At 43.0% G+C, this 24,854-nt stretch overlaps 1 protein-coding gene across 1 annotated transcript; it reads left to right on the top strand.

Moving 5' to 3' along the window:
- Positions 1-280: 280 nt before the first annotated feature.
- LOC106550012 (sulfotransferase 6B1) lies at positions 281-15,252 on the top strand. Its single transcript, XM_087718144.1, has 7 exons — positions 281-533; positions 5,287-5,423; positions 6,605-6,691; positions 7,809-7,935; positions 8,709-8,803; positions 11,023-11,176; positions 15,057-15,252. Exons 1-7 carry the CDS (start codon positions 338-340, stop codon positions 15,185-15,187), a joined length of 927 nt encoding a protein of 308 aa, XP_087574270.1. The 5' UTR covers positions 281-337; the 3' UTR covers positions 15,188-15,252.
- The last annotated feature ends 9,602 nt before the right edge of the window (positions 15,253-24,854 follow it).

Raw genomic sequence — 24,854 nt, 5'->3', positions numbered from 1 at the left:
TTTTCTCTGAGAAAGTGTTGCTCTAGGATTTCTAGCATGCTGTCCACTGTCCAGCCAGCGTTTCATGAACTCAGGAACTCTATCTCCATTTTCAGGAGGTTGCCTCAGATTAGCTATCCCTTTAAGAATATCTCTAACACTTTATCTACTCAATCCAAGTTGGCGACAACTTCATTAGAAAATGTTTTGTAGGAGAAAGTGTTTCATGAACTTTGTTCATAGATTTACTTCATGTTAGTTAATTAATAACCTGATCTGTTCTTTGAACATGCTTCTTAATTTACAAAGCCAGTTGAATCTCTGGGCTACCCATCTGTGGTCTTAGAATAGCACAATCATGGATCATCAAGAAGTAAGCAAGATTCTGGATGAAGCATTGGAAGAAAATGAAAAGAAGGTTCTTTCGGAACGGACATTTATGTATGATGGCGTGTTATATCCCACTATGATCTGTTCTCTGGAAACCCTGAAAAGTATTCATACTTTTAGAGCTCGGGAAGATGATATCATACTAGCGGCATACCCCAAAACAGGTAAACATTATAGTTTTTCAAGTAATGCTTTTGCATATATGTAGCCATGTTTAATTGTTTCTTTAGAGTTTACACCAGACTTCTTCTTAAATAAAAAAAAACTTGCCAATTCAAAAGTGTTAGACATTTTATTGTGATGCATTTAATAGTTTGTCTTAATGAAATTCCTCAATGATTACTATGTCTAAGATGGCATTCTTGATTTTCCTGTGTATTTTAAGAAATAATTCATGATATTGTCATTTCTGCTGAAAACGATGTTGGCATTTCTGCTTCAAATAATCAACTATATGAATACTGTAATTCTGAAAATGTAATTTTCTAAATCAACCCATATGCAATGTATGAAAATACATTTTAAAAAGTTAGTAAATCAATTTTATTGTTTGTGTAGCATTGAAAAATGACTTTACCAGGATCTGGACAGTGGTGTGTTGATAAATTCTGTTTTCTGTGGATATACCCCAAAAGAATTGCATACAGCACATATCTAGTGCTTTATCTATTCAAGGTTGCAAGGATTTTGATTTTGAGAATGAATATTTCATGCAATGTAGATTATAATACAGCTCTCTTATGTTTTCTATGTTTCTATATTCTTATATTCTATATGTGCAGTACTGCAGGCTACTTCTGCTGATCACAGCTGCCAGAAATTTGGCAGATCAAATCTCACCAGGCTCAAGGTTAACTCAGCCTTCCATCCAGGGGTGGGTTTCAGCCAGTATGCACCAGTACCTGTTCTTGAAGTTTAGCATGTCTTCCCATACCCGTTCTTCTCATGGCCCCATACCAGAATGCTCCCTCCCCTGGCCTGCCATCTTGCTCTCTCCCCCACACCTGTCCAGTTGCCACTCATTCACTTGCCGGCCTGTCCGCACCAGGCTTGCCCCACCTACACACTTCTTTTGTCGGAGCGGAGGATTGGGAAAAGTCCACGTAGTGTGCGCTCCTTCTCTTTGATAGCCACCTGGTTTTCAATGGGGGGGGGAAGAAATCCATGTTTCCCCTCCCTCTGCATGGATTCCCACCCAATTGGAAATGTGGCAGCTGTCAAAGAGAAGGGCATGCACACCACGTGGGCTTTTCTAACAGCCAAACTCCCCTTCTGTTCCTTCTTCAGCTGTTGGAAAAGCCCACATAACATGTACACCTTCTCTTTGACAACCACCTGGTTTCCAATGAAGGGAGTGGGGAATAGATGCAGAGGGAGGAAATCGCATTGATTTCCCACCCCCTTCATTGGAAACCAGGCTGCTGTCACACATACACATTGCGCACCACCGCTTTCCCGTCCAGCCACCCAGCCAGGCGGGGTTGCAGTAAATGAAGAAAGTACCAGCCAGCATCCCCGCCTCCTACCTTTGCGCTCCCCCTTCGCCACTTTCCCGGCCAGCCACCCAGCCAGGCAGAGCTGCAGATGGCAGGCTGTGATAAATGAAGAGAGCACCAGCCAGCACCCCCACCTCCTTCCTTTGTTTGTTGCCTCTGTTGCCTCTGTTTCCTTTGTTGCCTCTGTTTCTCAGCTCGCGACTCACAAAGGAAGGAGGCGGGGATACTGGCCAGCACTCTCTTCATTTACTGAAGCCCACTGGCTGCAACCCTGCCTGGCTGGGTTGCTGACCGAGAAAGCGGCAATGCGTGGCGCGCGCGCACGCGCGTGTGTAAGACAGCTGCCTCGTTTCCAATGAAGGAGGAGTACCGGCCATCCTCCTGGCTTCCTTTGCAAGCCGCGGCAGCAAAGAAAGAGAGGCTTCTTTTTTGCCAGCCTCTCAGCTGATCCAACCCCCTTACATGTGCCTTGCATTGTGGCAAGCGCGATGTGCCTCAATGTGTCTCTGTGTGTGTGTGCGTGCGTGTGTGCGTGCCTTCCGTAGCATTCCCAACACTTTCAGACACCCACCAGGTCATCTGCCGAGTGGCAGAGAAATCGGGCTTCGGCAAAAGGAAAAAAAGTTGTTTGAAATTAGCCCTCTCTGCTGCTCTGCTAAAAAGGTGTGAACCAAGGATAAGAGATAACAGGACGGTTAACCATATTCGGTTAACTCCCAGAGCGGTAAGAGGCAATTGGGAGCTCTGTAAATTGGCTTGTAGGACACAGAATGTCATGATCATAGGATTTAATTGGGCACTGATTTTAGTTCATAGAATATGTCTACGAATATAATTGGAGGGGATGTGTGTGAGAGAGAGGGGAGAGAGAGTGAGTGAGAGAGGGAGATGACATAAGAGAGAAAGGAAGGAAGGAAGGAAGGAAGGAAGGAAGGGTGAGAGAAAAGAGAGAGAAAAAAATATAGAAAGAGAAAGAGAAAAAGAGAAAGAAGGAAAGAAAGAAAGAAAGAAAGAAAGAAGGGAAGAAAGAAAGAAAAAAGAAAGAAAAAGAAAGTGGGAGAGAGAGATGAAAGAAAGAAAGAAGAAAGAAAAATGGAGAGACAAAAGGAAGAAAAGGAAAAAAGGAAGGAAGGAAGGAAGGAAGGAAGGAAGGAAGGAAGGAAAGAAAGAAAAAGAAACTTATGACCAAAATTGAGCCCAAAATTTTGGTTGCTAAGAGTGTTGTTAAGTAAGTTTATTTATTTATTATTTATTTATTAGCTTAATTTGTATGCCGCCCACTCTCAAAGAGACTCAGGGCGGCTTACAAGTAAAAGAGGGAAAAGGAAGGACATACAAAAACAAGACAACATTAAAAGAATCAAAACACTGACAACTTAGGATGGGGCTGGACAAGGTCAACAGCCCCAGGCCTGCCGGAACAGCCAGGTCTTGGTCGCTTTGCGGAAGGCCGGAAGGGTCGTAAGGGTCCGGATCTCCACGGGGAGATCATTCCATAGGGCCGGAGCAGCAACAGAGAAGGCCCTCCCTGGGGAGTCGCCAGTCGACATTGACCGGCAGATGGAATCCGGAGGAGGCCTTGTCTGTGCGATCTTATAGGCCTCAGGGAGGTAATTGGCAGGAGGCGGTCTCTCAAGTAGCCAGGTTCGATACCATGTAGGGCTTTAAAAGTAACGACTAGCACTTTGAAGCGTGTCCGGAGACCCATGGGAAGCCAGTGCAGCTCACAGAGTTTAGGTGTGACGTGGGTGTACCCAGGTACTATCACTCGCGCGGCTGCATTCTGGACTAACTGGAGTCTTCGAACACTCTTCACGCGCAGCCCCATGTAGAGCGTGTTACAGTAATCCAGTCTTGAGGTGACGAGGGTGTGAGTGACCATCCAAAGGGCCTCCCGGTCCAGATAGGGTTGCAATTGGTGCACCAGGCGAACCTGGGCGAAGGCCCCCCTGGTCACAGTGATGTGATGTTCTAACGCCAGCTGTGGATCCAGGAGGACTCCCAAATTGCGAACCCTCTCTGAGGGGCGTATAATTTCACCCCCCCAGGCTAAGAGATGGAATAGCTGGACCATCTTTGGGAGGGAGCATCAATAGCCACTCGGTCTTGTCGGGATTGAGTGCAAGCTTGTTCATTCCCATCCAGACCCTGACAGCCTCCAGGCACTGGCACATCACTTCTACTGCTTCACTGAGTTGGCACGGGGAGGACAGATACAGTTGTGTATCATCCGCATATTGATGATATTTAATCCCGTGCCGGCGAATGATCTCACCCAGCGGCTTCATGTAGATGTTAAATAGGAGGGGGGACAGGACCAAACCCTGCAGCACCCCATAATTGAGGGGCCTAGGGGTCGATCTCTGCCCTCTGACCAACACTGACTGCGACCTGTCCGAGAGGTAGGAGGAGAACCACCAAAGAACAGTGCCTCCCACTCTCACCTCTCGCAACTGTCGCAGAAGGATACCATGGTCGATGGTATCGAAGGCCACTGAGAGGTCAAGAAGCACTAGGATAGAGGTGTGACCCTTATCCCTGGCTCACCAGAGATAATCGATCAGCACAACCAAAACAGTTTCTGTGCTGTAATCAGGCCTGAAACCAGACTGAAAGGAATCCAGATAATCGGTTTCATCCAAGGACCGCCGGAGTTGAAAGGCCACCACTTTCTCAACAACCTTCCCTACAAAGGAGAGGTTGGAGACTGGATGATAGTTACTCAAAATGGCTGGATCCAGAGAAGGTTTCTTCAGGAGGGGTCTCACCACCGCATCCTTTAGGTGGTGCGGGAAGGATCCCTCCCAAAGAGAGGTGTTAACTATTGTCTGGATCCAGCCACGTGTCACCTCCCTGCTGGTCGAGACCAGCCAGGAGGGGCACGGGTCCAGTATACAAGCGGAGGCACTCACCGCTCCCATGACCTTGTCCACTTCCTCAGGAGCGACAAGTTGAAAATTGCTCCATAAAATCCATTCAAGACCTTCCCCCGGTACCTCGGCTGGTACCACCGAGTTCCACCACATTTTCCAAGTTGGTCATGTTCACCTGGTCACATTACCATTGAGCCACTCCCACAAAACAGGCCACACCTACAGAATAGGTTCTAAAAAAATTTGAAACCCACCACTGCTTCTATCCTCCTGAGGTGGGTAAAATGAGAACCCAGATTGTTGAGGGCAATATGCCGACTCTGTAAACCACCTAGAGAGGGCTATAAAGCACTGTGAGGTGATATATAAATCTAAGTACTATTGGTAAGTGCTATTATTTTAAAAAGAAGACAATTGATAGTTGCCATTTTTAGTAACAATGCTTAATATATAGTTACTTGATTAATACTACCAGTAAGTTCATACTCAATAAGTCTATGTCTCTAAAGTTACTGTGCATGCTACAAACCATTTCTGCATTTCTTCAGGTTCAAGCTGGGTTTATCAGATCTTGATGCAGCTAGAAGTTGTCTCTGGAAAATACGAGGAAGACGAGCAGAAACAAAGACTGAAAGAATTATCTACATTTAGTTTTCTTGAATTTGCAGAGCCAAGAAATTTTGAGGTTAGAAGTTGGATAAATACTCAGTAGCTTCTATCAAGTGGCAGGAAAGTCACATGGAAGATTTAAAAGCTGATGTAGGACAGAACATCTCTGTTTTAATGAAGTAAAATTCACCCATTAGGAAAAAAACAACCTAGGCAGGTGCAGGAGAGAAACAAAGATTTGTGTGCGAGGCTGTGTTTTCAGCTTAATCAGCTCACTGCAAAAATGTGTTGTAAATCATTGGAGCTCTACTAAAAACAAAGCAGATTGTGCTACTCTGAACTCTGTCCTAAAATATCATAACATTAATCTATGAGAAATAAGCTAAAGTAGGAACAGGCATCCTTTTTGGAAGTAAGAGCTGCACTGACCTCAATGTGCATGTGTTGATGGGAAGTGATGATACTTTCACAGACAGAGGTCACAAAGGAGCCACTGTCTAACATCAAGGCCTAAGTCAGCAGAGACAACATTTTTACCTTGACTCGCTTGTTTTTTTAGATGAATTTATTCTATCCCAAAGTGTAATTGAGTCATTGGTCCAGTTCAACTCTACTGCGCATGTGCGCATGCCTCCTACTGGCCAGATGGTCTTCAGATCTCTACTGTGCATGCATGGTGTGTGTGTGTGAAGCCCCACACACATGTGGGGGGTGCATGTGGGGGGAAAACATGCATGGGGCCCAAGGTGCATGTGCAGGGGCCACACATGCATTGAACTTTGGGCATTTGGATGCGCGCACATTTACACACATGCAATTTGGGCACTTGGTCCACAAAAGGTTAGCCATCACTGATATACAGACTGTACGAAGACAAAGAAGGGCTTGAATGGAAGATTCAGTCGGAGACTTCAGCTTGTCTTTATTTTAAAATTATTTTCAGTAGCTTTGTATTTTATCATGAATTCTTAGTTCAGCTCATGCCTTCTTTCACAGAGAATTGTAGAAAAGAAAACCCCAGTCAAATAACTTAAAAGAATTTCACCAGATTGAATGCATTCCCTGAGGAGGGTTGACCTGTGCTGTTTCCTCTAGCACAATGACGCCAAACTCCGGCCTCTCTTTGACACCTTCCTCCAGTCCACCACAGCAGTTTAGGATGACAATGATCAGTGGGATTTATGAGATGAACTTTGATATCCCTAATTTATATTTGTGTATGATTTTCTTTGCATTATGATTTTAACATTATTAAAGAGGATGGAAAAACTGCCTTACAGACGAGTTATAAAAACACACCTCGCCCCTCGAAGGTTGCCCAGGTCTCTTTTTGAAAAGGCAAAAGTAAGTAGCTTAATTTTCTTGATCTCGCTGTTATATATCATTAGTACATATCTGTTACATCTATCAATGAGATGTTGTCAACTAAATTTACACAGTAAAATAAGACAACACGCCCAGGATCACATCAGGTTTTTATGACCTGAGCAGGCCTGGATCATAGCAAAACTGTATTTTATTCAGAATAAAAATTTAAACCTCTTTTTCCCCCCTGGTTTTCAAGCAAGCAAGAAAGGTGCTTCACTGGAGCCCAACGTCTGAGACTTGTTGCCACTAAATGTCATTATTTAGTGTTATGTTAGTATCAAGCAGGGGATGTGGTGGCTCAATGGCTAAGACACTGAGCTTGTCGATTAGAAAGGTTGGCAGTTTGGTGGTACGAATTCCTAGCGCGGTGTAGCGGAGTGAACTCCCATTACTTGTCCCAGTTTCTGCCAACCAAGCAGTTTGAAAGCATGTAAAAATGCAAGTAGAAAAATAGGAACCACCTTTGGTGGGAAGGTAACAGTGTTCCGTGCACTTTCTGCGTTTAGTCATGCTGGCCACATGATCATGGAGACGTCTTCGGACAGTGCTGGCTCTTCGGCTTTGAAACAGAGATGAGCACTGCCCCCTAGGGTCGGGAACAACTAGCACATATGTGCAAGGGTAACCATTACCTTTACCTTTAGTATTAGGCAAGTTCATCACATCAGTGATATCACCACTCAGAGTTGTTTGAACATGAGATGACCCGCAAATAAATTTAAGAAATAAAAGAAATAAATGAAATATTCACTTAAATATTCAAACTAAGCTTTTGTTAAAAATTTCAGGTCAAATATTCTGAGCTTTGCTGCTTACAATAGTTTATTTAGGATCTTGGGGAATAGTCTTGGAAAAATTCTTTAAAAATTATTGTTCTCCTAATCTGATTACTTTACCTTTAATCCCCATTCAATTCATTTCCTTATTTATTTGTTTATTTATTATTTCCTGTGACATGTATCTCCCCGACTCTGGGTAGTTACATTTGAACTTTCATACTGCAATTTTTTTTAAATGGAATATTTTCAGGTTTCTGGCTCTCGTCTTCTAGATTTAATATATTTACATGTCAATATATGATTTTGCCTTAAAGATACTGGTTTTGTTACGGAATCCAAAGGACACCACTGTATCTTCCTTCCATTTTTACAAAGGCATCAAATTGATTTCTGACCAGGAAACCTGGGATGAATACTTTGAAGCTTTTATCTCTGGAAAAGGTATGCTTGGTTCTCTTTCTTCATTGGAAAAAAATTAAGATCCAAATATGGAATTACATTTCTTTAATATTATTTAAAGCAGAATTTCCACATGTCTGAGGTTAAAGTAGTATTCTGAATTTCTCATAGAAATACATATCTGTTAAATCTATCAATGAGATGTTGTCAACTAAATTTACACAGTAAAATAAGACAACACACCCAGGATCACATCAGATTTTTATGACCTGAGCAGGCCTGGATCATAGCAAAACTGTATTTTATTCAGAATAAAAATTGAAACTTTTTTTTTCTGGTTTTCAAGCAAGCAAGAAAGGTGCTTCACTGGAGCCCAAAGTCTTGAGACTTGTTGCCACTAAATGTCATTATTTAGTGTTATGTTAGTATCAGGCAGGGAATGTGGTGGCTCAATGGCTAAGACACTGAGCTTGTCGATCAGAAAGGTCGGCAGTTTGGCGGTTCGAATCCCTAGCACCATTTCATTGGAAAAAAATTAAGATTTAAATAAGGAATTACATTTCTTTAATATTATTTAAAGCAGAATTTCCATATCTGATGTTGAAGTAGTATTCTGAATTTCTCATAGAAGAAACATTCAAAGAAGCGTTTTGTTCCATTACTCCAAACTTTGTCTTCACACCATTGTTTGTTTGTTCACTTCGTGGGTTTGTGGGTTTGTGGGTTTGTGGCGCTAAACAGCAAAATAAATATCCTCATCATCATTCGCTCTGTTATGGATAATTAATCAATATGTTCTGCTTAATTCCTACCAGTGGCCTATGGATCTTATTTTGATTATATTATTGAATGGAACAAGTATCTTGATAACAGCCATATATTTTTTATTACCTATGAGGAGATAAAAGAGGTAAGTTAGGGATCCTTGATGCTCTCTGAAGTTGCTTGTTTTCTTGCAGACATTTCATTACCCAAGCCAGGTAACATCATCAGTGCTAGTGAGGACTGTTGTTTACTGTCAGTTTATATTCTGCTGACAGTGTTGGTGAAAGGTGGTCTTAGAGATTCTTTGGTTGGGCTGTTTGCCATTGCTGTTGACTTCTTGATTGTTGGTAGAAGAGGTACTGTATTTTTCAAAGTATAAGATGCACTGGAGTGTAAGACACACCAAGATTTTGAAGAGGCAAATAAAAAAAAAAGTTTTTGCATTCTGAAGACCTCCCAAAAATGGCCCGTTTTTCGTGAAAACAGGCCCATTTTTTTTCAAAAAAGGGGCATGAATAGCCTTTAGGAGGCTTGTAGTGCTCCTGGGGGATGCCCCCCCCAAACAAGCAAAAAATAGCCCTGTTTTTTTGTCAAAAAAAGGGCATGCATAGTTAAGGTGACCAGATTTTCAGATGGGTAAAGAGCGACACCTTTGACTGGAGGGGCGGGGGGAGGGGCTTGATTAAAAATTTTATACGGAGCAACAAAAATTTTCATACAATGCAAAAATAGTATTGTAATATTTTTTTTATTTCAACATAACTACAATTTACAAATAATAAATTGTAACTGTTGCCAAACATCAAAATTTTGATCACGTGACCATGAGGATACTGCAACAGTCACTAAGTGTGAAAATGGTCACTAAGTGTGAAAAATGGTTATCAGTCACTTTTTTCAATGCCATTGTAAATTGGTCACTATACCACCTTTCTTGCCACAGTTCTTAAGTGAATAACTGCAGCTGGTATTTTGTATTTTGGATAGAATCTTTTTTTAAATAGTCTAAGACAATTTAAAAAAAGAATCCACACAGAATAAAACTATTTAAAAAAATCCTATGCACAATAAATAAAATATTATTTTAAAATTCATTAAAAAAATAAAAGAAAAAAACCCAGCTCACTTACCAGCAGGCACAAGTGAGCACTCCAAGTCAATGATGATGATGTAGATGTTAATACAAACAACTGAGCAAGTTAAAATGGTGAAATTAGTCAGGGAAATATTTTTCAAAGAAACTTTGTCACCATTTTTTCCACACGAGCTGACCTCCAACCTCCGTGGCCCTCCCTTCCAGAAAATCCAGGAAGGAACACTCGGTACCTCTCTAGCTAAGTATTTCCTGGAGCTCTATGGTACTGGGTCATCTTTTCTTATAAAATGAGGTAAAAGGGGCGCGAGGGGGGGGTTCCATTTTCTTGCTTTAAAGTTTTAATATCTTCAATGAAAGTACTGAGACAGAGAGAAAGAGGTTAGACAGAGTGTCTTTTGTCTTGCCCCGGTTAGGATTTCTTAAGCAAATCCACTGGGCTTTTAACATGAAGCCAGAAAATCGGGACTTTTTTAAAATGCCCCTGGATATGGGACAAATTGTTATAAATCGGGACTGCCCCACTGAAATCGGGATGTCTGGTCACCTTATGCATAGTCTTTAGGAGGCTTATAGAATGCTCCTGGCTGGGGGGGGGGGGGAACTGGCCTGTTTCTCACTCATTTTTGCCCTCCCCAGCCCCCAGGAGCACTCTATAAGCCTCCTAAAGGCTATGCACAGCCATTTTGGTGAAGGGGTGAGATTTCAGGAGGCAAAAAATGCTGTATTCAGTGTCTAAGACGCACACAGATTTTCACTCTCTTTTTTGAGGGAAAAAGGTGTGTCTTACACTCCAAAAAATAAGTTTTTAATAATAAAGATTTAGATTTAAGAATACAATTATTTTTGGCCAACTACTTTATGATAATGAACAATTGATTAGGAAATAACAATAGGAAATATAACTCAAGGTTACTGCTTGGTTGCTTTTCTCTAAGCAACTGGTAAATATATCAGAAAACATTTTCTTTTTAAAGTCACCCTCTGGATCAGCGATTTACTAATAACAATGAAGAATTCATTAGTATTCATACTAATTCAAGTATTCATATTATTTAAGTATTCATACTACTAATGAAGTAGCTAATACTTCAATGAAAGAATGAGGACTATGCTTTGTTTCACTTGTTTATTTGTTCTAATTCACACAAGTCCAACCTTCAAATATCATAATTTTTGTGTGATACCCAGATCAAGATTTGGAGTAGAGATGATTGAAATGTTTCCAGTGAAGCCTTATTAACATACAATATATATATTTCATTATTCAGAATCCAGTCTCAGCACTGAAAAATATAGCCAAATTCCTTGATTTGTCTGTGACCGAAGAAAAGATTGAGAGCATTTTAAAGAAAACAAGTTTTGAAAGCATGAAAGATAATGCAGGAACCTTAGGAAAAATCGGCCAAGTACTTTTCCGCAAAGGTAACATGTAATATTTTAAATAATTTTGCCAACAAAATTTAGCAATCCTCTCTAACTATGATTTCATGGTATCTGGGATTTCAGTTCCCATTACTCAAAGTATTCAAAGTTGTGAAGAAGGGTCACTCAAGTACAAATCAGGTGATACAGGAAGCAAAACTAGGGTATTTTTATGCTTGCCGTTTGGTCTGGTGAAAAAAGAGAGTGAACTTCCAAAATAAGAGGCTACTTGATTTAGAAGGGCATGAATTAAGATTTGGATGGCACTGTTATCTATGGTATGACAAGGTTAAAGTAAATGTTGATTTTAATAACCATTTTGTTAGGCTCTGACAAACTGAGGGACAAAAAGATCAAAAAAAAAATTAATGGGAAAACGGGGCACGAAACTAAATCAGAATATCAGCAAATAGCCTGAATCTGTAAGTAGGAAATCAGGAAAGCTAAGGTCCAGAATGAGCTAAGACTGGCAACTAATGATGACAACAACAATTTTTCAATATGTAGGGAGCAAATAGAAAGTCAAGAAAATGATAGGTCCAGGACTTCTGGTTGTACATCAAGCACCTTTGGAAGCCTGATCTGCAAGCTCTGCCGTCAACTCCAACCTCTCCCTGTTGGAGGGTCTGAATTTAGACCATATCCACCATGAAGATCGCAAAGCGACCAAGACCTGGCTGTTCCGGCAGGCCTGGGGCTGTTGAATTATCCAGCCCCATCCTAAGTTATGAATGTTGTTGAATTTTAAATTGTTGTCTTTTATTTTTTATATCCCCCTTCCCTTTTTATTTGTAAGCCTCCCTGAGTCTTCCAAGAGTGGGCGGTATACAAGTTAATTAAATAAATAAAATAAATAAATAAGAGGTGGTGAAATAAGGTAGGACTACCTAGCAGGTTGAGGAGAGTCGCATATCTCCTCCTTGACTGGGAAAGCCCCCTCATCTTAAGACAAGGAGCAGCGGCACCCAAAATGGCAGCTATGAAGCCGGGGACAGCATGAATACCCAAGACTGTGCTGGAATGGAGAAAGTGCATGGAGTGTGATCTGGATGAGAAAATACTGTTTATTGGAAGTTTACCCCCCAAAACCAAGGGGGAAGCATATTTAAAGCTATTTGTGGAAGCTGCAAATCAGCACACAGAAAAAATATCAGATAATTCAAGAAGGAAAAAAAATGCTTTTTAAATAATAATTAGAAACTTGGTCACTCAAAGTTAAAAGACATGGTATTGAGAGCATTTTAAAATGCTGGAATTGAAGTCCTAAATTTCTCTTTACAAACGTTGCTCAATTATTGGATTTATAATTTAAAAATAATTGGAATAATTGAAAAAACAATTGAAATTGGAACTGTTAACAATATCGCAGAGAGGTTGAAGCAGACAGAAGTGAGAGCGCCATCTGCTGACAAAAAGGGAAATATGCAAACTTGGAAATAACTATTGAAAAAGATTGGAAATATCTGTTAGATACAGACTTACTCTAAGACCACTAGAGATTTGATTATTAACTAAGGCCTTCAGTTAAGAGCCCCTGAACATCATTGAATATTACTGAACATATAAAGTAATTTGAAGAGGCATGGATAAGCTCTTGGTGAATTTAAATTGTTTGGACTGACTGTTGACAAGATTTAAAATTGTGACTTGGAAGTTTGGCTTTTTGAATTAATGAACTCTGGACAGTGGACTAAAAAAGAGATTGACTAAACATAGTTGCAACATTAGATGGAAGTGAGGAAAACCTAAACAGAATGGAGTTTTTCAAAGCATTGAGAAAATATTTGATCGCATAGACCAAAAATTGAGAAATTTAATACAAAGAATAACGGACAATGATCAGGACAAGGAAGAAAGAATGGAGCTACCAGAAGAAACAGAAGGGAAAGTGGAGAGAAACCAGCAAGAAAAAGATAACAAGAAGGAGATGTTGCCAAAATGAATAGTGATTAAGGAACTAAAATAGGAGGGAGATAGGGTAAAATACCTAAATAGGGAATGGGAGAAACAGGAAGAGAACTGGGGAAAAGAGATAGGAGGTGGAGTGGATAGTTCTGGAATCAGACAGTGGGAAACGGTAGAGTTCAGACGAAAAGTTAAATTGCATAGTCAAATAGAGGGAATAAAAGACCTAAGGGACAAAAATTGGGAAGAAAACTAAAAAGAAAATAAGATTAAAGGTTTGAATGCTAGTAAGAGATGAAGGATAAGGGAAAACAGAGTAAAAGAATAGTTTTATGAATATATTTCAATAATGTATATTAATATCAGAACTATACAGGTTGGATTATTATTTTATAAGTGTGATAGATATTCAGATAATATTGTAATATCAATGTATATGAAGAATGGGAAAAATAGATTTTGAGTGACTGTACTACTAAATATGTATACAAATATGAATAACAGTGGAAGGTTAGAACTTTACAATGGGCAATTTGGAATATATATATAAATATATATTAATCTAAACATGTGTATTAAAAGTAGAATTATATGGATTGAAGAACTGGAAAGAATATAAATAGAAATACCCTAAATGTATAAATGATCATGATTGATATTATAACTGTGCAAGGAGATATTGAAAAATGGAAGAATGAATGATGGAACATTGATTTAACTAAGGAAATATGAACAACAAAAAAGGTGGAAAACACGTCTTTGAATATTAGAGTGATATGAAAGGAGGGGAAAGTTAAAATAGGGATAGAAAATAGTGGGGGAAAATAATATTATATATGAATATGTTAATATACAAAAGGACAGAAAGATGGTTCAGAAAGGAAGGGTGATAATAAAAGACATGTATAAATAATATGAAACAATGGAAATGAATAATAAGACTATATTTATATGTACTGAAATGTATGTTACCTAGTTATCACACCATTCACGCAATGATATGTATAAAGAATATAAAAAATAAAAATTTGATTGAAAAAAAAAAAGAAAATGATAGATCAAGTAATGGGAGCAGAACAGTGGTGGGATTAATTTTTTTTTACTACCAGTTCTGTGGGTGTGGCTTGGTGGGCGTGGCTTGGTGGGCATGGCAGGGGAAGGATATTGTAAAATCTCCACTCCCTCCCCACTGCAGGGGAAGGTTACTGCAAAATCCCCATTCTCTCCCGATCAGCTGGGACTCGGGAGGCAGAGAATAGATGGGGACGGGGCCAGTCAGAGGTGGTGTTTACCATTTCTCTGAACTATTCAAAATGTCCACTACCAGTTCTCCAGAACTAGTCAGAACCTGCTGAATACCACCTCTGGAGCAGATGGCAAGAACGTGACAGGCAGCAGAGAAAGTCACAACTGCTTAATTCTTGCTTTTAAGGAATCAGCCTTAAAGCACTGCCATAAGGAATCACTATTCTGTTTAAAGGTTACATTCCTTTGTATAATAAAGATTTAAACCTCATCACGTCCTATCTTATAGTTTTCTTGCTGAGTAGAGTCAATTGCTGAAAAAGGGGACAAATGCCATCTTATGAAGGGTAGGATGTAGGGTACAATTTGTGTACCCTATAAAAATTGAAATGTCTTTGTTACTCATCCAAAGCAATAGTTAGGCGAACTTTTTGAGGGATAAAAGGGGGAGGGGGAAATCTCTTCCAAATCTGAGAAATGGAACATTTCCTAAGCATGCATAAAATATCTCTGTTAAAATTAACATTTCATGAACCATATGAACTGGATACCACTGCCTGAAGGTGTCCCATGGAAGTATCTTTAGTGTGTTATAAAACCCTCTGTTGCTTTTAGAGGACTTTAGAAGAATAGTTATTCTTTGGGTTAACTGAAAGACTTCCTCTCCCCTTACCTTCTTACCCTCCACCAACTACTGTAATTGGTTTTTTCTTTCTCGTTTCTTTTTTAGGCATAGTAGGTGACTGGACGTCCGTCTTCTCAGAAAGCCAAAATGAGAAAATGGACAGAAAATTTGAGGAGTCTGTAGCGAAAACTAAGCTTGGGATGAAGTTGAAATATGAGCAGTACTGCAAAAACTGAACTGCTATAAATCTCTCGTGTTCTGATTCTCTGCATAAGGATAATAAAGACATTCTTAAATTGTTCATGAAGAATTGGTAGTGCCTTCCTCAGTCTCCAGATGTGTCAGATATCATTTTTGATAATCCTAACACAGCTTTTGGCTGGATTATATGATGAGTCAAGGAGTATTGGACCATGAATCTCTAAGACTACCCGCACCAACACTGATAGGGCAATCCACTAGAATATAAACTGACACTCCTTACTAGCACTGATGATGTTACTTAGTTTGGGTAATGAAACATCTGCAACAGTGGTGGGTTGCAGGCAATACGCCCTGGTATGGGCGTACTGGTGCCTGCCCAGAGTACCAGATACCATTCCGGTATGGTGCTCAGGCGCCTACCCAAGCTCCTTACCAGTCTTTTAAGTCTTCAGCATTTCTGTGCACGTGCATGGCACGGACAGCACCTGCACAATGCTCCACTGAGCAGCTGGAGTGTCGCAGAGGCTTGCAGAGGTGCTAAGACCCATGCACGCATTGCACACATGTGCATGCAAGCTGCACGCAGCCATGTGGACAAGGCTGGGCCCATTGCAACTGGAACCCACCACTGATCTGCAAGAAAACAAGTAAACTCAGACAGCACTAAGGACCCCTCATTTCAGGCCTTAGCTACAAATATTCTCCTTTATTGATGTGTCAACTGTAAACACAGTCAGAAACCTGCAGGAAAGCTAAAACAAGACAAATTATGTTCAAGCATCTGAGTAAATTACACATTCTAAAAAAGCAGACCCCAGGTTCTATTCAAATATAAGGTTTTTGTTTTGCTTTATTTTTACTGGTGTGATATATTAAAGTGCAATTGGAATTTTAATATATCTGAGAAATTATTCAGAACTTTCCAGTTTAGAGACTTACCTTTGTGTGTAATGCTTCCAATCAGCACCAGTTCAAAAATTCCCATTATAAAATATATTTAAAAAAATGAAAACTTGTCCCTTCCAAACAGGGTTTTTCTTTTCTAAAAGATTGAAAGCCCAATGAATGCCACTGAACATACAAGTTTAAAGTTGCTAGTGTTATTAAACATTTGTAGCTACGCTCTGCAGTAAGACAACAATGTTCGTGATGCACTTCAATATATCAGCCTTTATAACTGTAATCAATTTTTCATGGAGATCTCTTCCTTTAATTCCACTGACAGTTTAATACTCAACAAGGCGCAACCTGCAGAAAGCTGGAGAGGAACCACCTCTGGTGTGTGCCTAGCATAAATAATCCCATGACTCTGAATGTATGTAGCAAAGTTCATTGAACCTCAGGGCTAGTGCCAAATTGGACACCATCCCAGCTGCTCTGAAAAAGGTGCTATCTCAATTCAATTTGTAAGCACTCTCCCATAGTTAAAAGAAAGCGGAGTAGGTTCCACACTCAAATAAAAGTGAACTCACTGAACATTATTTTAGAGACAGACTGGGAAGATTGCCTGCCATGGTGCTGAAATAACCTTGGAGAAGGGTTTAAGGACAACTGCTTGAGAAGCATGAAAAGACAAAATAAAAAGTTTTGTAAGTATGCACCTGGATGACCGAAGGGCCCCTGTTCCTTCAGAAAGAGGGGCATGCAGAGAAGGCATAATTCAGAGCACAGTCAAAAATACTCCACATATCTTTAAAGAGTTTTGTTTGTACATTTAGGAATAATAAATAATCAGATAATTGGAGAATGGGATCATGTCATTGGAATGATTAGACGTTTAGATCAATTGGATTTGGAATTGGGACAATAGAAGAATCTTTTGGTCACAAATCCTTCGGGCATCTTCCTTTTGAGGTTAAGATTATCACCAGCCTGTCTTTCTATTAGTAGGAACAGTTAGAAAGGACGAGTGGAACAGAACAAAGAAAGTTGCCATACTTGCAATTACGCTTGACTTTTATAGCTGCAAAAGTCTTCTTTGAAACCTTGAATATTTAGTTGGGACAAAAGAAACAGAAAAGGGGATATGGTTTTCAGACTTTTGTTAAAGTCTCATTATGGACTTAAGATAAGGTGACCAGACGTCCCGCTTTTGGCAGGACACCCCTGCTTTTTAATGCATTTTCCCGCGTCCCGCCCGCTTTTTTAAAAAGCACGCTTTTTTTGGCGCTCACAGCTCCCGCCCATCAGCTGCTAGCTTGCTGGGCTGGCTCATCGTTCTGTTCTCTATCCTACCTACCTACAAATTTAAGCCAGCCCAGCCTGCCGCTCACTGATTGGATTGGCCTGGACTCCAGCCAATCAGTGAGCTGGCTGGGATGGAAAATGCGGCGTGCTTAAAGTTTTCCATCCCAGCCAGCTCACTGATTGGCTGGAGTCTGCTTAGCATGCCGCATGAGTCCCCCGCCCATCCGTTGCCGCTCGCATGGGCGGGGTAGCGTAGCGAGTGAGCGGGGAGCGAGCTCGCCTTTCCAGCTCCACTTCCGGACAAGCTGTGGGAAAACCTCTGCGAAAAGTGCCACCTGGGGCCGCCGCTTCTTCTCCGAACTCAGAGTAAGTGACGGGCGGGGCGAGTGAGGGGGGGTGGCGGGATCGCCGCCCGCTGCACTGCAGCTGACTCACCCCGGGCCGGGCGGGCTGGGAGGCTCTGGGCGTCCGGGCGGGAAGAGCGCAGAGAAAGGCAGAGCGGCGCTCGACGCGACTCTGCTATTTCTGCTGGAGGAGTCCCTAGATAGGGAAGGCGGGTGGCGAGGCAGAGCAAGGGAGTGCAAACGGCGGATCCCGGGCTCATATGCAGAGGGAGCTCTCCAGGCACAGAAGCGCTGGAAAAGTGCTCCGCTCATGCACCCACCGGGACAGAGCACGCTCGCTCGCTCGCTCCAGCCCTGCCTGCCGGCACGACTTTGAAGTGTTGGCTTGCCGCTTGCCTTCCACGTCGGCCCGCGCGGAAGGCAATCCAGCCCTTTCAAAGTCATGCCGGCAGTTTAGAACTCGCCCGCCATTCAGCAAAACATCTTTCGCTGAATGGCGGCCGAGGGGCACGCTAAAGTGCCGGCATGAGTTTGAAGGGCTGGCTTGCCTTCCATGTCGGCCCGCATGGAAGGCAAGCCGCACTTCAAAGTCATGCCGGCAGTGGGAAGCCTTTGCCGGCTTGATACCAGCTCTGAAGTTGCTTTCCTTTCTACTAAAGCCCCTGCTCAGCAAAGCAAGTCCGGGGAAGTCCTTTGAGCCGGCTAGAAAAGGTCTGCCGCGAACTGGGAAGCTGACGCACCCCCCTCCTCTCTGCCCCCCCTCTGCAACCCCGGATACCCTCTGCCGCCGTGCCTGAAGCATGGGAGCGCTCACCAGCTGGCAGAATGCCGGAGTGGAAGAGGTGGATGTCCCGTCCAATTCCCTCTACAGATACCCCCCAAAATCTGGTAAGACGGAGCAAGCGGGGGGGGGAATATGCGAGAGGTTTGCGGGGAGTCCCGCATGGCAGGGTTTTGCGCGCGCTCCGTACTCTGAGTTGAGGGAATGGCGAGCAGCGGCTGCAACCCCAGAGTTCGGCTAGGCGAGAACTTTAAGGCGAGCGGCGGGACGGACCCTTGCTGTCAATCTCCCCCCCCCCTTGTGCCTTTTCGCAGCCGTCCCATCGTTCTCCCACCAGTGGGGCTGCTCCTGTGATGGGGTCCCCCCCCCGTGGCTGCGAAGGAGTTTCCCGAGAGTTTTAGAAGGTCAGGAGTACGACCCTCATTGCAACGTCGCCATTTGCAAGCTCCGGCTGCTTGGGAGGGTGGTTATTTATTTATTTTTTTCTTCTTGCTTCCGCTTTCTTGCCGGCTTGCAAGGATTGTGGTGGCGGCTTGGATGGAAATAGTGACATTCGTGGCATCGCGCTTGGGGTTAAAAACTGCTTTTCGTTCGCGGCAGCAACTGCTCTTTGAGAATTCTTGCTTGAAAAAACAGGACTCCCCCACGCGGTCCTGAATTGAGGTCCATCTCCCTCCACCCCTAATTAAAAAGCCCCTGGTAAATTCTTGCCTGTCCTGTGCCACTTGGCATGCCTGCCTGTTTAGTTGTTACTGCGCTGATTGAATTCTAAAATGCCCCATCAATCTTCCGATGTAACATTTAACCATCCCCGCTGCTAATGAGAGTTCGCCCCTTCGCCCGCTGAGTTGGAGTCGGCGATGGGACGCGCGGGGTCGGTCGGTGGCTCTCTCGCTCGCTCCTCCCGCTGCGGCGCCAGCAGCAATGGGATATGCTTGGGGAAGGGACAGCCAGAACCACCTGCCCGGATTTGTGCTCCAGCCGTCGCCACCGCTTCTGCTGCTGTTGCAGCAGCCACCAGAGACTCCTTCCCCTCCGCCGCCTGCATGGAGTGGGGAGTGAGCACGCGAAAGGAGAAAAAAGGAAAGGGCGACGGCTCCAGGACACAGCGACCCGTGGGAGCGCCGGAGGAACCGGCGGATGTTATAGCTGCTTTTCGCTTCTCCGCCTCTTCCTGGGGATCGTGGAGGAATCTGGGTCTGGCATCATTGAGGAGAACCTGCCGCGCGCCTGTTTCGAGGCTCATCACTAGCAAATACCCACCGCTAGAAGATGGGGAGGGTAGCCTGGGTCTTCTCGGGCCAGGATCGGACCTTCCTGGCTGCCTTTGCCACTGCTGCCGCCGCCACTGCTTGGCAGGTTCTCCTCAATGATGCCAGACCAAGATTCCTCCACAATCCCCCCCAGGAAGAGGTGGAGAAGCAGGGCGGAGAGAGGAAAGGAAGCTGCAGCCGAAGGGAGAGACGCTCGCCCCCGTTTTCAGCAAAGCAAGCCCGCTGGCAGCGCCTGTGCTGTGGTGGGAAGCAAACTGCGGGTCCCCCCTGCCACCGCTGCCTTCTTTACCTCTGCCTCTTCCAGAGCCCGGGGTGGCTGTCAGGGCGCTGACGGTGGAGCGGACGCGGCCAGTTTGTTACTGCTTCCAGGGATCGAGACGGACGAGGGAAGCGGCGGTGGCGGACGTCAGCAGCGACTGTAACGACCACGCGGGCGAGGTGCGGAGGAAGAACGGAAGGTCCCTCCCGCCCGCGACGACGGCTCCAGCCATGGACGAGCAGGCTGGCCCCAACAACAACAACGCGCTGCTCTTGCCGCCACCTCCGGATGGGAAGCAACCACGCCTGTGCGGCCCCTGTGCTGCGGTGGGAAGCGAGTCTGCAAGGCTTGGTTGCTTCCCATCCGGAGGTGGCGGCAAGAGCAGCGCGTTGTTGTTGTTGGGGCCAGCCTGCTCGTCCATGGCTGGAGCCGTTGTCGCGGGCGGGAGGGACCTTCCGTTCTTCTTCCGCACCTCGCCCGCGCGGTCGTTACAGTCGCTGCTGACGTCCGCCACCGCCGCTTCCCTCGTCCGTCTCGATTGCTGGAAGCAGTAACAAACGGCGCGTCTGCTCCGCCGTCAGCGCCTTGACAGCCACCCCAGCCGGCGGCTACCGGGCCTCACTGGAGTCAATTGCAAAACCGCGTTCAGCGCTTTGAGGACCTGAGGCATCTTGGGAAATGCAGTTCCCTATCGGAAAGAATGGAGTAGCTGCGAATTTGTAACAACAGAAGATAATAACTTGGTGCTTCGCAGGTTACGAAAATCTCAAGTTTGATTTGCACACTGTTTTTTAAAAGTTAGATAAAGAAATTATGCTGTGAAAGCGACTAGAAAGCCTCCCCTCCCCTTCCTGTGTGCGAGAAAGGGAAGGAGAGGAAGGAAGGAGGGAGGGGGGAAGGAAAAAGAAGAAGGGAGGGGGAGAAGATGGAAGGAGAAAAGATGGATGGAAGGAGAAAGAATGGGAGGAGAAGGAGGAAGATGGAAGAAAAAAAGAAGAAAAAGAAGAAGGGAGGGAGAAAAGAGGGAAGGAGGTAGGAAGAAAAGGGGAAGAGAGGGAAAGAGCAGAAAGACAAAGAGGATGAAGTTGATAGGCAAGAGGAAAGAGGAAGGAAGGAAAAAAGAAAAAGGGAGGGAGAGAGGAAAGAAGAAAAGATGGAACTAGAAAGGAAAGAAGGGAGGGAGGAAAGGGGAAGAGAGGGAAAGAGCAGAAAGACAGAGAAGGTGAAGGTAGATAGGCAGAAGGAAGGAAGAAGGAAGAAATAGGAAAGGAGGGAAGGAGGAAGGAACAGAAGCGAAGAGGAAGAGAGAAATGGAAAGAGCAGAAAGACAGAGAAGGTAGATAGGCAAAAGAAATGAAGCTGAAAGAATGGAAGGAGGAAGGAAGAGAAAAGGAGGAAGGGAGTGAGTGAGGAAAGAAGAGAGGATGGAAGGAGAAAGGAAGGAAGAGAGGGAAAGAGCAGAAGACAGATAAGGTGAAGGTAGATAAGCAAGAGGAATGAAGGAAGAAGTGAGGAGTCTCGAGGAGGGGGAAAACATTTAGTGACCAAAGTTACAATGGCATTGAAAAAAGTGACTGATGACCATTTTTCACACTTAGCGACCGTTGCGACCATTTTTCACACTTAGCGACCGTTGCAGCATCCTCATGGTCACATGATCAAAATTTTGTTTGGCAACAGATTCGTATTTATGCTGGTTTCAGTGTCCTGGGGTGACGTTTTGACAAAAAAAATTTTTTTTAATCAAGCCCCCCCTCCCCCCCCCCCGGTCAAAGGCGTCCCTCTTTTCCAATCTGAAAATCTGGTCACCTTAACTTAAGAGTAATATTGTTTTTGAGCTGGGTACGCCTTCTTTAACTTTTGTTTTGCTCAGCACCATTCTTCACAGAGTAATAAGCAAAGCAGCCAGCAGATGTCACCCTTTTATAGTGTATTGTATGACTGTGTTTCTTCAGAATGAATGAAAACTGATTAGGACACCATTGGAATTTCTGATATCAAGAAATAGCAATTAGGAGGATGAGATAATTGGGTGGTTTCTTTAAGCTTGTATTAGTTGATTCAGGTGAGGTGAAGAAGATCCAATTTAAGTAAATATTCTTAAAGGTAAAGGTAAAAGTTCCCCTCTCACATATGTGCTAGTTGTTCCCGACTCTAGAGGGTGGTGTTCATCTCCATTTCTAAGCTGGAGAGCCAGCACTGTCTGAAGACATCTCCGTGGTCATGACTAAATGCTGAAGGCACATGGAACATTATTTACCTTCCCACCAAAGGTGGTCCCTATTTTTCTACTTGCATTTTTACATGCTTTCAAACTGCTAGGTTGGCAGAAGCTGGGACAAGTAACGGGAGCTCACTCCATTATGCAGCACTAGGGATTCAATTTGCTGAAGAGCAACATTTTTAATATTATTCCAATATGTATTTGATTGGAAGACTCTTTATAATGGACACACTTTCTCTCTGCAGTTCCTCCAGAAATATCTGAGGTCTAACTCCACGCACTTTGAAAACCCCTATGAAATTTGTCATCTCAAAGAAATTAGTAGTTAGCGGAGATTGTTTGCTGGTGGACATCAGTACTTTAGCTGGCGTTCCCATTAGAACTTCAGTAATTTAGAAAAGGTGTAGAAAAGATTTCCAGGCTTATGCAATTTACCCAAGGCCACATGCAATTTATACACATCTCAGTTTTGCTCTTATCCTACCAACTATGAAATGTACTGGTATGGACTCAGGATATCCTTCAGTTGATAGATTGTGATCTAAATAGATATAATCTAGATCTAGATACTAAATCTGGAAGTAGATTGTATAGTAGTGAAGAAGCAGCTTCAGGTGGTATGAAAATAGTCTATACATATTAGCAGATAGAAGTGTGTAGAAGTATGTTGAAGTTACTTGCATTCTTTAAGGGAGTTGAAATAGAGAAAGAGAAAATCCCCCACCACCACCACTTTTCTTCTAGTGGTGTTGTGTGTTTGTGCATTTTTGTGTGCTTTAACAGACCTCCCACAGAAAGATTCTTTGTTTCAAAGCATGCCACCCACATTAGGAATTTTTGGCAAATGCTGTGAATATCTGAATATAATCAGGCAGCTGCTTTTAATTTTGGCATTCCCTACCACAAAGTTTCCAACACCATCTTTAGTCATAGAACAGATTTCAGTCAAGCAGCATTAAGGAGACCAGGAATTTGGCTCTACCATCTCAGCATAAAGAGCCATATAGGTAGAATGAACGTCATTGGGAATTGTGCCATTGGGGATTCCTACAGATAATTCTGCTTCCTGTGCTCTGCCATATTGTCCTTTTTTTTCTAAAGGACCAAACCAACTGGTATTAAAGAGGGCAAAGGTGAAATCATTGCTGTGAGTCTAACTGTTAGCACTGGGAGATGCTCATCTGAATTTTTAATTTAGAAAAAGAATGGATCTCATAAGGTTTTTTTTCTAAAATTTATCTTGCACTTATGATTTTAAGGGACACGTGGCTTAGTGGCTAAGACGCTGAGCTTGTCAATCACAAAGGTTGGCAGTTCGGTGGATCGAATCCTGAGCACTGCATAACGGAGTGAAGTCCCAATTACTTGCTCCAGCTTCTGCCAACCTCGCAGTTCGAAAGCATGTAAAAATGCAAGTAGAAAAATATATTTGGTGGGAAGGTAACAGCGTTCTGTGTGCCTTCAGCATTTAGTCATGTCAGCCACATGACCACGGAGACATCTTTGGACAGTGCTGGCTCTTCGGCTTTGAAACAGAGATGAACAGTGCCCCCTGGAGTCAGGAACAACTAGCACATATGTGCGAGGGGAACCTTTATCTTTACCAATGATTGAAAAAGATATCTTTTTTTTCCCTGCAAAGGACTGGAAAATTTTGGTGAAATAATCATAAGTGACAATTTTTTCACTTTCTTAGATGCATAGATACCAGTAATTGTGTACGAATAGTTACCATTCAGTCATCTCACTAAGAGGGTGAATAATCTTCCTGTTCTGCTATATCTCATTTCAGCCCCAACACAGTACAGCTCGAGGAGGCTCTCCCTATAAACCTTTGGGAAATCAGAAAGGATGAAGTCAGGGAAAGCGATCGAGAAAGAGCAGCATGTTCTGCCATTTTACAACCAATGTCAAAAGCCCCACCCAAACAAAATGCAAAAGAAATTCTAAACCACTCCGATAGAAAACTAGAATTTTTTTCCCTGGGGAAGAAAACTTTGGGAAAATGGGAAAGCAGATTGCAATATGGTTTTCGACTTTAGAAATCAAACATTGGGTGGAGACAATTTCTAGGCAAAGGCGTACAATATGTTGAATAGATTCATATGTTTGAGAAGGGGCTACAGTTGTTGCTGCATTAAGAAACATGGATGAGCTCACATCAGATTTTCTGCAACCTTACTGTCATCTCTTTGAAGAGAAATGACCAGGTTTTTCTTTGTAATCTCTTTGTACTTTAATGGACAAAGAAACAGTCTTTTGCTAAGATATTCACTTTCTCTCAAGAAATGCTGTTCTCTACCATTTTCCTCAAGAAGAAAAACCAGTAACACATACATTTAGAAATACATTTAGATTTGAACAGATAGCCAAAGCTGAGCGATGGCTACATTCCAAACATAGAGGATAAATCACATATTTCTAGATGTGTGGTATTTCCCCCCCTTTAACCATACACACAGAAAATCTCTTTCCACATTTATACTGAAATACTCTGTCAAAGAAACAAATTGAGTTGGGTAAAGAGAAATTCCACTGCTTATAACTCCACTGATATATTGTATTTACCTGCTACAGAGGATCTGAGCTCGGCCTGTTCTGCATTTTTTTTTAGATAAAAAACATTTTGC

The sequence above is a fragment of the Thamnophis sirtalis genome, unplaced genomic scaffold (assembly GCF_051295495.1).
Source record: "Thamnophis sirtalis isolate CommonGarterSnake01/CBP01778 unplaced genomic scaffold, rThaSir2_p1.2 scaffold_6, whole genome shotgun sequence".
In the NCBI taxonomy this organism is placed as follows: domain Eukaryota; kingdom Metazoa; phylum Chordata; class Lepidosauria; order Squamata; family Natricidae; genus Thamnophis; species Thamnophis sirtalis.
Note: the sequence above shows the minus strand (reverse complement) of the source record. Positions and strands in the feature narration are given on the sequence as shown.